This window comes from Ictalurus punctatus, chromosome 9 (assembly GCF_001660625.3).
Source record: "Ictalurus punctatus breed USDA103 chromosome 9, Coco_2.0, whole genome shotgun sequence".
Classification (NCBI taxonomy): domain Eukaryota; kingdom Metazoa; phylum Chordata; class Actinopteri; order Siluriformes; family Ictaluridae; genus Ictalurus; species Ictalurus punctatus.
The window spans coordinates 7,776,608-7,793,195 of record NC_030424.2 but is presented as its reverse complement, the minus strand read 5'-3'; the positions used below and the strand labels follow the sequence as shown (position 1 = coordinate 7,793,195).

General features: G+C 39.3%; 1 protein-coding gene across 2 annotated transcripts in view; it reads right to left on the bottom strand.

The window, feature by feature from the left end:
- Nucleotides 1-16,588, bottom strand: part of mdga2a (MAM domain containing glycosylphosphatidylinositol anchor 2a) — a 183,712-nt gene that overhangs the window by 38,941 nt on the left and 128,183 nt on the right. For both annotated transcript variants that reach the window (XM_017476272.3, XM_017476274.3), the window contains exon 10: nucleotides 6,925-7,073. In XM_017476272.3, the coding sequence (XP_017331761.1) occupies nucleotides 6,925-7,073 (149 nt within the window). The remainder of the gene's footprint in view (nucleotides 1-6,924; nucleotides 7,074-16,588) is intronic.

Sequence of the window (16,588 nt, the reverse complement as noted above, 5' to 3'; positions counted from 1 at the left end):
CTCCTGACTTGATTTATGGAGAATTTTGATGTACATCAGAGGGAGCCTTGTAACCCTGGGGAATTTAAGATGATTTGTCTGTTGCTCACATGAAATCACTATAAAATTGTGCAAATGGGAGCAAAAACATTAATCTAAAAAATAATTTTACTTTACTTATTTTCTAAGAGATATGCTTGGTTTTGACACATGTATATTACCCCCCAGTGGCCAGTTTGAATGAGATAGTATCAGATAGTACTGGGTCTTGAACCAAACCTACCAATCAAATGTAGGGATGCACCGAAATGAAAATTCTTGGCCGAAGCCGAAACCGAATATGATGAAAAACTTGGCCGAATGCCGAAGGCCGAATACCGAACACGTTTTTTTTCATGTTTTTACCATTTATTTTGCCATTTTTTTCCACCATTGCATAAATTAAATAGTTAAAATGTGCTTTTTACTATTTTGTCTTGCTTTTCAAAGAAAAAAATCAATTACAAAAACTACAATTTCAAAATATTTATTTAACACTGAACATTTTTTTTTTTCATTCCAGCAGGCATAGGCTACCAACAAGGCACAATATAACTTTAAATAAATAAATGAGTAAAATAAAAATATATTTGTGGTCATCTTTGAGCCCCCCTTGAATAGCCTATGTTAGGTCTGTAACTGACTGCTGAAAGAATGTAACACTCTGTAGCCTACAACAAAAAGTGCACTAAAAATGCATTGACAAGAGTGCAAAAAATGGTTCTATTCGGTTCTATACGGCTGATTATATTCAGGATATATACCGCTCGCATCCCTGTACACCTCACAGAGTATTATAGTAGATATAGTATAGTTAGATACGTTGTTAATGTTATGTTCCTTGACAGATTTAGTTAGTTTAAACTATAGATTAGTTCATTTAGTCCCCGCTGGTTCTTCCGCTCCCAGTCCATAGTACTAGTTCATGGTTCTTGTTTTGTGTTTTGACCCTGTTTTCTGTGACCGTGACTTTGATTCCTGCTTTGCCCCGTTTATGCCTGTTTGCCGATCGCCCGACCCTTTGCCTGTCTTGACTACGTTTTTTTGGATTACGATTTGGATTTGTCTCCCTGCCCTTAAATAAATACGTCTTTACCTGCTTCCGTACTCTACTCCCTTACGTCTCGTGACGTGACAGAATGCTCCGGAACAGAAACAAAACAAACGCACGTGTCCACAATAAACTTCCGTCAATTGTATGCGATTATTTATCTGGTATCCCTGGTGATAGTGGGTGCGCTATTAGGAAGAGAGATAGAGATGTATAGGGTGGCGAGCATCCGTGCTTGACTGGTCTTTCATTGTGAAAAGCTCAAAGCCATCAGGGGCTCAGTATCGTAAAAAGAAAAAAGAGGATGAGAAAAAGAAAGAGAAATATAAAAGTATTTGACTGGTAGTCTATGGACGGTAAAGACCTGTTTTGCCACCTATTAGCGCCAATTAGCGCTGCATCATGATGAGCACAACACATTCACAAATGACACGCTGTCCTAGCAAGAATTCTCCATGTGTTCAAACACATTTAAACAGTGGAATATTAGCATAATAAAGATGGATTTTTAAAAATTATATCAGAAAGACAGTGATCAGAAATTAATGTTTAGTGTATATTGAAGATGGTGTTGTTACTATGACAACCAGTACAGACCTGCCAAACAACTGCAGTCTGGAACGTAAAAAAGTATCAAAGTTTTTGTACATGAATAATTTCAATATTTTTCGGTTGCTGTAAATGTATAACTAATTACAGTTACAGACAGACAGGCTTTGTGATATGGGTGTGTCATGTGGATGAGAATCTGTTCATTTATGCTGTAGAGTTTTATATTTATGATGCAGAAAAATCGGGGGGGGTGGGGGGGGGGGTGGGGGGGTGGGGTGGTTGGGGCAGTAGGAATCTCGCCTAGAGTGCCGAAATGACCAGAAACGGCCCTGATTGCACCCCAACCAGAGCAGACATTCTCAGAACCTTGTACTGAATATGAATTTCATGTTTGGTTTAAATACATATTGCCAATCATTAATTATAGCTGTTTGACTGAACCAGCTCCACCTCCTTAGAATTTATTGGCATATGGCAGCCATATTGTTTTCAAATGTTAACATTTTTGTTGATAATTATTGAGATTCACACAGTTCTAAGTAGATTAACAACAATTATGTAAAGGTTGGCCAAAAATCCCAGGACTAGTTCACAAAAGTAGGTTTAGCATACTATGCTAGAGTTTGTGCAAACAAATTATGGGGAAGAGGAATTTTCACTGTACACTAGAGCCCTGCACGGGACTGTTTTCTTAATCCCGCTCTCGCCCGCTCCCACTGAATTTCTGACCATTACTGCCCGTTCCCGAAACGTGTGTTCCACTCCCGACTGCACCCGCAATGTTTGTATCCACTTCCGCCCATACCCGCAAATATTTTGTCACAGCTTGTAGATATTGTGAAAAATTTACACAAGCGTTAGGGCTATGCTAAACGTGCAGAATAACAGACATAAAACATTGTGTATAATTAAACTGACCATAAGTAAAAAGCACAGGCACCACACATGACAAACACATTGGCCCATTTTTTTTTAGCCTTATAAAACTCTTATCAACTTTTAAAACAATCATAACTAGCAGAACCTAAAAACATATGCGTAAGAACACACACACCTAACAATAATAGTTAAACTCTGGTAACCCAACAAGGCACAATATTTAATTTAATTATTTATAAAATACATAAATATTAAACAAATTAAATGTAAAACAAATAAAATAAAAAATACAATAAATAGGAAATAAAAATCTCAGAGATATCAGGTGTTTATGTAGCTAGCTAATTAACATATATAGCAAAAATAAAATAAATAATATTATAAAACATAGGCTACTTAATGAATGAATGAACTTATGAAATCACTTGGCCTAACCTACTCCAGACTGGTATGGAGGAAGAGAATGTTATTGATCGACTGCGGTCCCAGGCTTGTGCGTTTCTCATCCAAGATCCGCCTGCACACTAAATTCCTCTCTGATGGCACATTAGATGCAGGGATACTCAAAATGAAACATGCAAGTTTTGAGAGTGCTGGAAAATGCTCTCTGTTGAACTTCCACCATTCAAACCCACTGTCTGGATCTGGGTTTTCAGAGAGTCAGGTGCTGAGATATTCTATTATTTCAGCATCAACAGGCTTTGGCACTGAAACACAGGATGCACTCTGTGCAATACTTTTGCACATTTATTGCAAATTACAAAGTAAAATTCTTTTCCATTTGTTTCAGTAACAACTGAAAATTGTTTCTAAATGTTGGTATTGTCTTGCTTTGTTTTTGTGAAGTAAATAGCCGCTTTAATTTTCTTCTGAACTTCATTTGTTGACTCCATTTTTGTTACACGCCAAATCCCGAGACCCGCGATATATTTTTTGACCGCCCACTCCTACCCACATCAAAGGTAAAATCGCCCGCTCCCACGAAATTTGCGTTGGGTCTCGCGGGACCCGCGGGATCCCAATCCCAATGCAGTCCTCTACTGTACACCTTGTTTTCCAAAAGATATGCCTGCTTTTCAACAAAGCCCCATCCCCCCCACCACCCCAGTGGCCAACTTGAGTGACAATGCATATTTCTGTGGATGACTAGAAGGACCTACCATTCAACTTTCATGGCAAATGCTCATTAACTGTGTTTACATAGACAACAACAATCCACTTTTAAGCCGATTAAGACCATACTCTAATTAAGAAACTACCATGTAAACAGCAATTTTTACTTACCTTAATCTAATTAAGGTCATAATCGAATTAAGCTCTAATCGAATTTAGACAGGTGGAGTACTCCTCTTTTAGTCGCATTATGGACGTGTAGTAGTGACATGTAAACACCTTAATCACATTATGAACGTCTTGTGGGAGTTTTCACCGCATTTTGCGACAGGACACGATCACACACGGCAGTTTTACGTTTTACTGCGAAGAAGAGAGTTCGCCTGCGTCCCAAATCGCATACTTTCCTACTATAGGCCTGTAGTGGGGAAAAATACATGTATCTCTGCTACTATATAGACGGTAACTACGCGATTGGGACACACCCACGGCTTCAAGCAGTTGTCTGTTAGCATGTATAGCATGACAAATAATTAACTGCACTTAAAGCGTTCGTAAAAAAATAAATAAAAACACCCAAAACTATATACGGTACCATAACGAAGACGAACTGTATGTTGATACGTGAAATTCTGGATGGACGTCGGACGGCGTGGTGCGGTGACGTAATGACGCGGGCTCTTAATCTAATTATGTTCTATAACATGTAAAACGGGAACATGACAGGAGTATTCTAAAAGCGACTCAAGTAAACACCTTGATCACATTATTACCTTACTTAGATTTAGGTCAATAATTAGATTATTGCTGTCCATGTAAACGTAGTCATTGTTAACCCTATCAAATGGCTACTAAAAGCTGATTGGCTGACAGTGGCTATGTTTTGTAACATGGCCACATGACCAGGTCATTATTAACAATGCCCAATTAACATTGTTAATGCATTATTAACAATGCAGAATACCAAATTTCAGCTCAATTGGACTTCTGAGTTCTAGGTTTTCTGAACTTAGCTCTGCTCCTATTCAGGACCATGACTAAAACTTGGAGGACCTCTTCAGGATCTTGTCCTGAAGGGACCTGTCAAGTTTCGTTCTAGTCCATGCAAATACTCATGGGTTATAGTTGTTTGAATGGATTAGCCTGCACCCTATTAGAATTAATTGGTAGGTGGGGGCCATATTGTTCATAAATTGAAATATTTCTGACAAGTATTTAAGGAGAAACTCTCCATACACTGTATATAAAACATCTACACACCTCTGTTAAAATGGCAGGTTTTTGTGATGTAAAAAAATATGATAAGATAAATTATTAAGATTAAGATAAATCATGTCGGAACATTTTCCATCCTCAATTTGAAATTACAACATATAAAAAATAAGTGAAAAACAATCAGTAACATTTTAGGGGAAAAAAAAAAAACTTACAATAGCCTAGTTGCATAAGTGTGCACACCCCTAAACTAATACATTGTTGAAGAACCTTTTGTACATGGGTAATTTTAATTGTTTTATATTACATGGGTAATACATACAATCTTGGGTAAGAGTCTTTCAGCATGGCACATCTTGACTTAATATTTTCCCATGCTTTCTTACAAAAAACATTCTAGATCCATCAAATTGTGAGGGCATCTCCTGTACACAGTCCGCTTCAGGTCACCCTAAAGATCTTTAGTTGGATTCAGGTCTGGACTCTGGCTATGTCATTAAAAAATTTTACTTCTTTTGTTAAGCCATTCCATTGTTGGAATTGGTTTTAACTTAATCACAAAAATCTGCCATTTTAACATGGGTGTGAGAAGCCTTTTATATTCACTGTAATTGTTTTTGTATGTATGTATGTATGTATGTATGTATGTATGTATGTATGTGTATACCTGAAATGATTGGTAGTTCATCTCTGTTCTGCTTTACCTCCTGCAACATTGCTCAAACTACAGTTTGCACTAACTTGTTAGTGACTTTGCGCACTAGTGTTCAATGGCCTCTAGCAGTGACAAACTTGACAAGAAATTAATCATACCATATGATGTCATTATAAACTACTGTGGCCTTTTTCTCCAGCTGAGCTGTGAAATTGTGAACAAGAAAGTGACAGATCACTGTGATAGAGCACCATGACATGAAATGGTAAGAAACACTGCTTAGAAGCATGACACTGCAGCACAGGAAAACTAAAAGTTAAGCTCTTCCACAAATATTAGCTCCACGGAACAAAAAAGTCTATTTTATTGACGTGAACAGAAGTCAACCATTTCTGGCTCAGAGGAATCTTAACAGTTATTCACTCTTATGAAAATCTGTACAAGGATTATTGTTGTTCAAAAGTTTGGTCTGCAGGATCACACATAACAGTGGCCTCTTTTTAATCAGTCTATATAATAAATAAATGTTTAGCTTCCAGCAAAATACATGACTTCTTTTAACTAAGAAAATTAGTATAGTTATCACATTAAAGCAAATAAACACACTGTCTGTGTTAGTTCAACTACCTGTACCTAAACAGAACTAAAAGTTACACGATAGTCCAAATGTGTGTCCAACACAAATTACTACATTCATTAAAAAAAGAGAGATTAACACAATTTTGTGAAATTACAGTTAAAAATAAAAACAGTAATGACTAACACATATAGAAGACTGCATTAACTGAGTCAATGTTAAAATACAGCATTACTAAGCAAAACTGGAACAAAAATATGAAGACTGTCGGGAATTTACCCCTCGTGCTGAGTACTGCGTGCAGAAGTGCTCAGAATGTGTAACAGCCCACAGCGCTATGGTGCACGCTTCTGTATTGTCATGTGTTTATTTACTTTGCCACAGGTGTGTTTTGTTTTGATTCATGTCTTGTCATGTCATGTCATTGGTTGTCTCCCTTGTGTTTCCTGATTACTCTCACCTGTTTTCAGTGTGTGTATTTAAACCCTCATGTGTCTTTGAGCGAAGTGTTGTGCCGTGTGTAATCGCCTGTCTTTTTCATTATGTGTTGCTGTATTCTGGTTTTTGATCTAGTTCTGTCTCCTGTTTGCTGTATTTTGTACTTCCTTGATCATTGTTTGTCGATCACCTGACCTCTGCCTGTTTCTCTGTCACGATTTTGATTCATGCTTGGATTTGTCTGCCTGCACTTCAAATAAAATGCATCTGCATCTGTCTCAGATCTCACTTTGTAACAGAGATAAATTGAATAAATATATGCAAAGATTGTGTATTTTTGAAGAAAAATATGTGACAGTGTTTGATAAATTATTTGCTGTGTGTGTAGCTATGTCAATAAGGAGTAGAGAGAGATTATTGATTAACCTGTTTGATACCAAGCCGGTAGGCCATGATGCGGTCCACTGCGTTGGGGTTCATCTGTGTCCATTGGAGTTTAAAACCATACACTCTGGGCTTGTTCTGCCAGAGTGCACTATATGTGTCATAGTAGAACTCTGGAGCGAAGGCCTTGCCTGAAAGGAACAGAACATTATATAAGTGCTTATTTCACACGAGATAAAAATACTTTAGATGAGATTAGAAGACAATTTATCCAACGGTACAAGAGAGTCAATCATTTCTACCTGGGTCATCCATATCAACTAAACCAATTGCACCAAGATTTTAGAATTTGCTGAAGCTTTTAATACATAATGTGTTGGTACAATTTTTGGTAAAAAGGACTGACAAATCTCAAATTTTGAACATGGTTGATGGTTTTAAACCAGTGGTTCTCAAACTGGAGTCTGCCAGATGAAAGGGGGGCTGCATAGAAATTCTAGAATATCTATCCGTCCATCCACCCATTTTCTATACCGTTTATCCAACTGGGTTGTGTGGAACCTGGAACCAATCCCAGGGTGCATGGGGCACAAGGCGGGGTACCAATCCATTGCAGGGCACACTCACATGCACATTCACATGCCCATTCATACACAGACACTTTAGACATGCCAATCAGCCTACAATGCATGTATTTGGACTGGGGGAGGAAACCAGAGTACCAGGAGGAAAGCCCCACAGAACATGCAAACTTCACACACCCCCAACCCTGGAGGTGTGAGGCAAACGTGCTAACCACTAAGCCACCGTGCGCCCATTCTAGAACATTTTTTTTTTAATGTTACCTGTATGTTACCTGTTAGCCACACACTGATAAAACCTAAGGCTATTTAAAATTAATATGTTTTTACATAGAGGACATAGTATCTTAGCTGAGAACGTTAATACAGAAGAGCCTAGTGTGGAAAAAAATAAATTTTGACGACCCTTGAGGTATAAAAGGAGGCATGCTACACAAGGGGGGCCTCTTAAAAAAGTTTAAGAACCACTGGTTTAAATTGTCATTATTTTGTCTTCTGGGAAACATGTAAATATCTTATGTAGCTTCTACATAGGGCAATACTTAATGAAAAAAAATCTTTACATTTTTTTTTACTTTTCATCCTGTTGAAAAGTTTACATCCCCCAGCTCTTAATGTAGTGTGTTGCCTTCTTGAGCATCAGCAAATATTTAAACCTTTTGTAATAATTGTGAACGAGTTCCCCAATTGTCCTCAGTGTGAAAAGCTCATTTCAACATCATATTGCTACTATTGGAAAGGGGTCAAATATGCAGAAGATACTGGAAAAGCAAATAATGTGCAGGTGGATTTTTCTGAAGAAGAGTGGGCAGTTTAACTGCTCAGGACAAACAAGGGACTCATGAACAACTATCACAAAACATACACACAGTTGTTGATCAGATAACAACACACAGAATCGAGCACATGTAAACTTTTGAACTGGTTAATTTGTGTAAATTCAGTTATTATTGTGTCTTATGCACTATGTAAACACCTGTTATGTAATTTAGGGCAGTACTAAATAAAAAACTACATATATTTTTATGATCCTTCTTATTTAAAAAAAAAAAAAAAAAAAAAAAAAAAAAGATTTACTATTTGCAGATTCTGCAAGGCGTATGTAAACTTATGACCTCAACTGTATATTTTCTTTCTTGTATCTTGTTTTGTGCTGTGTGTGCAAAACCCCTGTTTTTAATCACAAATAAGCAGCAGATTTTGTTATAAATATAAGTCAATATTGAATTGGTATTTGAATTACTGAAATTGTAAACTGACAAAAATGTACAATTTTAAAAAGTATAATGTTCAGTTCCAAAAAGGTGCTAGATATATGAATTTTAGCATGCACAAGCAATGGTTCTAGTACTATTAGCATCCCAAATGCCATATACCAAAATGTTGTCTTCATATTATTCTGTAAAACAATATACCTAAAATGTTGCTGACTTGTGGAAGCAGTGGGAAAAAATGTGGAAGCAGTGGGAGATCCTAGAATGCTCTTGAGGCCAGCTATCAGTAAAATCTACTGCTGCCTTGAAGACCATCTCTCACCATCCCAGAAAGCACAGGTTGCCATGTTCTTCTTCTTCTTATTATTATTATTATTATATTTCTTCCCCCTCCCTCCCTCCCTCCCTCCCTCCCTCTCTCTCTCTCTCTTTCTCTCTCTCTCTCTTTCTGTCTTGAGCTACACATGCTACTCCTGAGATACCAGTGATCCTGACTCCTGCTCTCCAGACTTGGCTGATCCATCCTGATGGATCAGCCAAGTCTTGGAGTTCTCATTACCTGAATATCACTCATTGCTGCTAAGGATGGCCAACATGGCCAACAGCCTAAAGATCCCTATGAGATTACTGTGGATGGTACCACATAGAAACCATAAAGATAGCTATGGCAGTTCTTTCTTGGATAGCCTTAGGACTGCAATTGCTAAGAACAGTTTTGCACTCACGCCTCCATCACTGAACAGGTAATGGGCTGCACTTTATCCAAAGCACATTACACTGTGTCTCATTCACCCATTCACACACACACACACACACACACACACCAATGGTAACAGAGATGCCATGCAACGTGCTAACTTGCCATCAGGAGCAACTTGGTATTCAGTGTCTTGCCCAAGGACACTTTAGTATGTGGAGTCACGTGGGCCGGGAATTAAACCACCAACCCTAAGATTAGTGGACAACCCGCTCTAGCACCTGAGCCACAGCCACCACAATTACTCACTTCAACACTTTAAGACTCCAAGACTTTTAAGTTGAAACTATAATGAATTTAGAAATTAATCTGATGTTCACACTCATAAGATGCCCATAAGTTCATAAATTCCTGTTTACACAATTGTTCTTTTTGATTATATAATATACAGTTACAGAAAATAAATTAATTATAATCACACAATCCGGTGTCACCCAGATGAGGATGGGTTCCCTTTTGAGTCTGGTTCCTTTGAAGGTTTCCTTATATCATAGCAAGGAGTTCCCTTTCAAAGACAACAAGACGTTGCGTGAGCTTTACACTGTGGGAAGCACCCTCGTGTGTGACCAGTATCTGAAACATGTGTAACATCATGCCTATTTATAGGCCTGCCATGATCAGGTGAAGTGGCAATTAAGCGTGTGTCGTGTGATATAAAAATGGCACCTGTGAACCACGCTATTAGCCTTAATATCTTCAGCGAGACTGCATGTCGGTCGTTTGTGTAATGCTAGCAAAAAAACTATAATTTTCTCTCTATCTTTTAAAAAAAATAAAGAAGAAACTTTCTGTCCCTTTAAAAAGAGGGAGAGAGAGAAGTGTATAAGTGAGAGAGAATTCAGGAAGTGTGTTACGCCTTGCTTCCGTTTCATCATGGGAGGGACACACGCACTTTCTGTGTGAAGTGTCTAGGGTTGGAGTATGCCAGGGCAGCCCCCGAGAGGTCTGACTGTGTGCTTTGTGAACGCCTTACAATTGCGCAGCTCCACTACCAAAAAAAAAATTCCTCTCTTACTCTGAGGAGCCAGAAGGGTGTGCCAGAAACTGAGAGCAGCTCTCAATTATATAAAAAGCTGCTGGAAGTGATTTATAAGGCTGGATGAGCTTTTTTCTTCGCAGTTAAAATAAATCTCCTAAAACACAGCAGAAAACTCTTCTTTTTTCCCATAAGTGCATGACGAAATATCATGCTTCTGGGGAAAACTATACATAATCCGCATTTGTAACCCTGCAATGTAGGATTATTCGGCCATTGTGGGCAATGAATGGCACGACTATTTAGCTATGCTGAAGGTGGAGGAGAGTTACCTCTCTCCATTGAAGGCAGGTAATTTTGGGGAGCCGGCTTTGCCATCCAAGCCATGTAAGGCCACCTCGGCAATCGTGGTCAAGGCCTGTGAGGCAGTGGGTCTTGCTTGTGGGTCACTGCATACAATGTTACAGGCCTACCAAGCAGACCTGCTGAGTGAGCTCAACATGCGGTGGCATTCAGCGCTAGTGCGAAGGAGGCACAGAAGGCGAGTATGGCGGCCTGCCTCCCACCGCAGAAAGCCAGGGGAACTGGGCGGCCACAGTCGCAGACTACTAATAGGCCCGATCTGAGAATGGTCATAAAAACCAAGCAGACAAAGGAGGAGCGGTCCTGAGGGGCTTGGGGAGTGGGTCCTGAGAGAGAGAAAGACGGGGGGGGGGCATGAAACACATTAGATACACGTTAAAGGAACACCTCTAAGTTTCAGTAAAAATTGACTGTTCCCCCTCCAAAAGTACATTGGAATTTTGTGATTCTTTCCTTCATGATGACACAATCTTGTTACCACTCCATTGTCCTGGGGCCTCCCTGGCTGTCCACTCATGATTTTGTAATTTCCTGGAGACAAGGTGAGCTCATGACCTGGGGTGAATCCTGTTTTATCCACTGCTGGTCTATTTCATGTCTCTCCACACACACAGAAAGTCCAGCCACCCAGGGAAATGTGGTCCTGTGGTGTAGAGAGCTAGCTGAAGTTTTTAGCAATACTCAAGTGGCAAAGTTACCACCACATCAACCTTGGGACTGTGCCATTGACCTCCTGCTAGGCGCTACACCCCCAAGAGGAAGAGACTACCAACTGTCTCTTCCTGAAACCCACACCAAGGAAGATTACATTATAGAAGCCCTAGCAAATGGCCAGATCCACTTATCCATGTCTCCTGCTGCCATAGGCTTCTTATTTGTGGAGCAAAAGGACAGGCTTCAGCCCTGCATTGATTATCAAGGTCTCAATGCTGTGATGGTCAAATTCAGGTACACATTACCCCATGTTCCATCCTCCATTGAGCTGATAAGAAGGGCAAAATTATAAAGTCCTGCATGTCTGTGTCATCACTTACTGTGGTGGTGGGGGTGTGCTTGAGTGTCAGCTGTGGATGGAGAGGATGCAAGGCAAACTGGCTGGTAATGTGTGATGTCATATTAGCCCAAGCTGTGTGTCTTTTTGTGCCTTCAAGGGCTCCTGTAACCCATGAGCAAGAGAGAGACAGTTGTTTTCTGTTGAATTTGAAAGTACGCTGAAAAGCATGCTCTAAATAAAGGTAAGCCTCCGGCTCAGTTAAGATTCTACCTGTCTCTCGAGTCTTCCTCCACACCTTCACACACTGGGGATCTACATTTACATACATGATATCTTGATTTACTCAAAAACAGAGGTGGACCACATCACTCTGATGTGGGCCATACTAACCAAGATGTTTGAAAAAAATCTGTATGTCAAGTTGGAAAATCGTGAGTTTCACAAAACATCTGTGAAGTTCCTAAGTTGCATCCAGTATGAGAAAGGAGTAGAGATGGACCAGGGCAAGGTGGACACCATCCGCTCCCATCCACCAACAAAAGCAACAAAGGAGATGCAATGTTTCCTGGGGTTCAAGGACCTCTACAGACATTTCATCAGATGGTATAGTGTGGTGGCTGCTCCTCTGACATTCCTTGTGAAGGGAAAATCCAAGGAACTAACATGGAATTGTGAGGCCCATAAAGCATATAAGTCACCACTGTCCCTGTCCTACATTACCCAGACCTGCAATTGATAGTTGGGGTAGATGCCTCTGGCCATGGGATTCTGGCAGTCCTCTCCCAAAAACAAGGTAGCCCCCAAAATATGCATCGCTGTGTCATCTTTTCTAGGAAGCTACACTGCAAAAAGAAATTATGATGAGGGACATCGTGAATTGCTCACCATCAAAGCGGCTCTAGAGGAGTGGAGGCACTGGCTGGCAGGCTCCAAGTACCCTTTTATAATCATTACAGATCACAAGAACCATGAGTACGTCAAGACCCCCAAGTGACTCAGCCAGCCAACAAGCCAGATGGGCCCTATTTTTTCCCTATTTTTTTTTTTATTTTTAGAACAGTACGTTAAGGAATGTGCAATATGAAGTAGTATGATAGTATCTCCCTGAAGACATACTATCAGGTCAAGGGGTTCAGTTCACATCCCAGGTCTGGCAGGGATTTTGCCAAAAACTATATATAAAGTCTATCTTCAGGTTATCACCCTCAGTCACATGGGCAGCCAAAGTGTGAATCCCTGTGTGTGTCCTGAGATTCCAGCCACCATTCTTCCCCTGGTCTGGAGAAATCTCAAACTTTCTTGCTATGGATGAGTGGATCAAGCCAAGCAAACAGATCTGGGAATTATCCCATGGCAGACTGGAAAGAGTGGTACAGCACCAGAAGATACAAGCTGACCATTACCGCTGCCCACACTGAACATTACTTTGCATTCTGCAACACCCAATCTGGACAGCCCCACTCAAGACCCTTTGAGGACACCCTCCCTCTGGCTTGAACTGCTTCTTTTATTAAAACACTCACTTTCTGTTGAAAGTGAATATGAAACAAGAAAGAAGGCCAGCACAAACCTATAAATTAAGACAAATAAAACGAATCATTAATCAATCAATGAATCATAACAAAAGAAATGGCACCATATGAATGGAGGATGGGCTGGTCTGTCTGTGCATAGCCGTAAACAGATGCCTCAGCTGACAGAAGATTTAGCTCTTGCTCATTATTATTAATACTATATATTATTAATTATTTTTATTGGCATAGATGTGAGTCAAAATAACTTCCACATCTGCCTTTCATCATTCATTTCTTGCTACCAGCTGTCTGTGCACTTGAACTTATGGAGTTTTATAGACATCACTAGACAGAAATGAGCTATTTTAGGAATGTGCTTTGTACTTCAAAGAAAATCAGCATTTCACAAATGTTTTCATGTTGTCAGAATAAAAAAAACACACTGTCACTGATCAAAACAGCTATGTTGCTTTCTGGCCTTCCCCAGCTCTTGTGTATATGATGGCAGTTAATGGAGTCATAGTGAGCACAACTGAGCTCTTCACCGGTGCTATAATGTGGATGCATACTAATGTTTGAATGGTCTCTATTTAATAATCACATGGGAGTTCACGTTCTCATTCTTGTATTCATTTTGTATCTTTCTTGTTAAAATTTTGTCTGTGCTTTTCTTTTTATTGTTTACAAACACCCTGGTAGATTGCAAGATGTATTTTATAATGTGTTATATTTTCTCAGGCAGTGTATTATTAGAAGTCCAAGCATGTAAAGCTGGAAGGATTTTTTTTGGGTGCCATGCAGCTAGTGCTAGAGGCAAGCAATACAACCGTTATTCCATATAGGATGCATTTCATCATGAAATTAGTTTAATGTTATGCATGAGTATGTATTCCTGCAAAACTGATTACAGAGTAAACTAGGTAACCTGTTTATTTACACAGTAAATCTAAATAAAACATGTTCTCTTCTAAAATCTGCTGTCTTATTCTACATTAAAAAAAAATAATATTCTAAAATTACAAAATAATATTGATCAAATGACAGTTAAGACCTACATACAATCATGTGAAAAAATAAATACAGCCCATGGATTTTTTTAATATATATATATATATATATATATATATATATATATATATATATATATATATATATATATATATATATATATTTTTTTTTTTATTGTTTCTTTTTTTTTTCTTTCTTTTTTTTTCTTTTTTTTTTTACATATTTGGACAAGCAAAGTCTTTCAAACAGTGCCTTTTAATAAAGGTGATAGACTATCAAATGACACATACAATTGACATTTTATAGTAATTTTCACAATTTAAAAACATAATAACAAAAAATAACAACAATAACAAAAAAACAGACCATTCACATGGAAAATTGAGTACACCCCAACATTTATCACACCTTCAACTCCATTAAGTATAAATTCAATGTTAAAGTCGATTTGCATAGCAATGTATGAATAAATTCATAGGAGACCTCACCTTAACTTTAGCCTGCACCCCATTAAGTCCAGATGCCATGACAGCAGCGCCATCAAAGCACTTTGGCACAAATTTATCCAGGCATTCGTATTCCTCCAGGAATCAGATAATGAGAGCAGCAATGTCATCAGCCCGCTTGCCACTCAATAAATTGTCAAATCTGACAAGCCTCTCCTTGACACCAGTGTCTGTCACATAACGGGAGCCAGTGCTAGCTGGGCTGCAGTACTCACATTTGTAGTTTCATACACAATAACTGCAACAAAACGTGCTTTTTTGATCTCCCTCTTGATCTCCTCTCCCATCAGTTCAACTATAGCACTAACCAGGTCATTTTGTATTTTGCCTGAAGTCCCTCTAAACACTTTGTTAGTGGAAATGTGGTAATGCAAGTCTTTGTCATGCTTAGCCAGAAAGTTTGACATCTCTATGTTCCTATCTGTGGACTCCTTGCTTTCATTGTGTCCCATAAATGAAAGCTTTTGATTACCCAGAAAGATGACACAATCAATCTTTTCAGTATTTCCCTATTTCTCTTGACTTTTTCATTGTGGAGCTCTGGTTCCCTTCAGATTTGTTCAGTGAGATCTACTTGGATGTCTCAGAATGTTTTCTAAAACATCATTGCATGCAAGTCTCCTGCCATGTTTTGGTGTCTTATTGCGGTCTTGGTTAGGCAATTCCAGTTTGCAAACCCAGTATGGCTCCAAACACCATATCGGTCAGTTGCAAATAACAAGCATTCCCAGCAATACAATATGCAATGTTTCTTGGATGCTGTAATCCAGGTGTACCTTTCTTAATTGGTCAATTGGAAGTGCACACAAATCCTTTGCCTGACTGGGACAGGCCCGCTACCTGGGGGTTGATCGACCCTTCTGCACAATCTCCCGCTTTTCTTGAAAGGTCCTTCTTGAAAAAGGCTTTGCCAGTAAATCTGCCACCAAAACAATTTCTTACCTCTCCTACAGCCATTGTGAGTAAAAAAAATAATAAATCAACAGAGCTAAGTAAAAATTGAAACAAATAAATCTAAAGCACTACTTGAAAATCTAAACTTCACACAAAAGAAAGGTTATGAGCTAGTTGGTTATATGTCAGTTAACTGTTATGTGCTCTGATCATGCCAGTGTGATTTCCATCCATCCATCCATCTTCTACCGCTTACTCCTTCTTCAGGGTCGCGGGGGAACCTGGGGCCAATCCCAGGGAGCATCGGGCACAAGGAGGGGTACACCCTGGACAGGGTGCCAGTCCATCACCCTGGACAGGGTGCCAGCACATACACACTCACACACCCATTCATACACTATGGACACTTTAGACACGCCAATCAGCCTACCATGCATGTCTTTGGACTGGGGGAGGAAACCGGAGTACCCGGAGGAAACCCCCGCAGCATGGGGAGAACATGCAAACTCTGCACACACATGGCCCCGGCGGGAATCGAACCCCGGACCCTGGAAGTGTGAGGCGAACGTGCTAACCACTAAGCCACCAAAAATTTTTTGTGTTGAAAAATTCTGACATAGGTGGCTAGGCCAGCTAGAAGGCTCTGGCATGTCAAAGAATACACCCAACATGGCAAACTTGAAATCTGATTGATTAAAGAATATGACAATCAACAACATTGTCTGCATTTGCTTCAATAGCAAAGGGGATTCACTCAAAATTCTTAAGGCCTCAGGGTAGATTGCACAAGTGGAAAATCTGATTGGATAAAAGCTCAGTTGAGGGAGAGAGTAGCAATGAAATGATGTTAAAGATCTAAAGATTTCTATAAGGCCTTCAGAAAAAAAGGCTGTGGATGC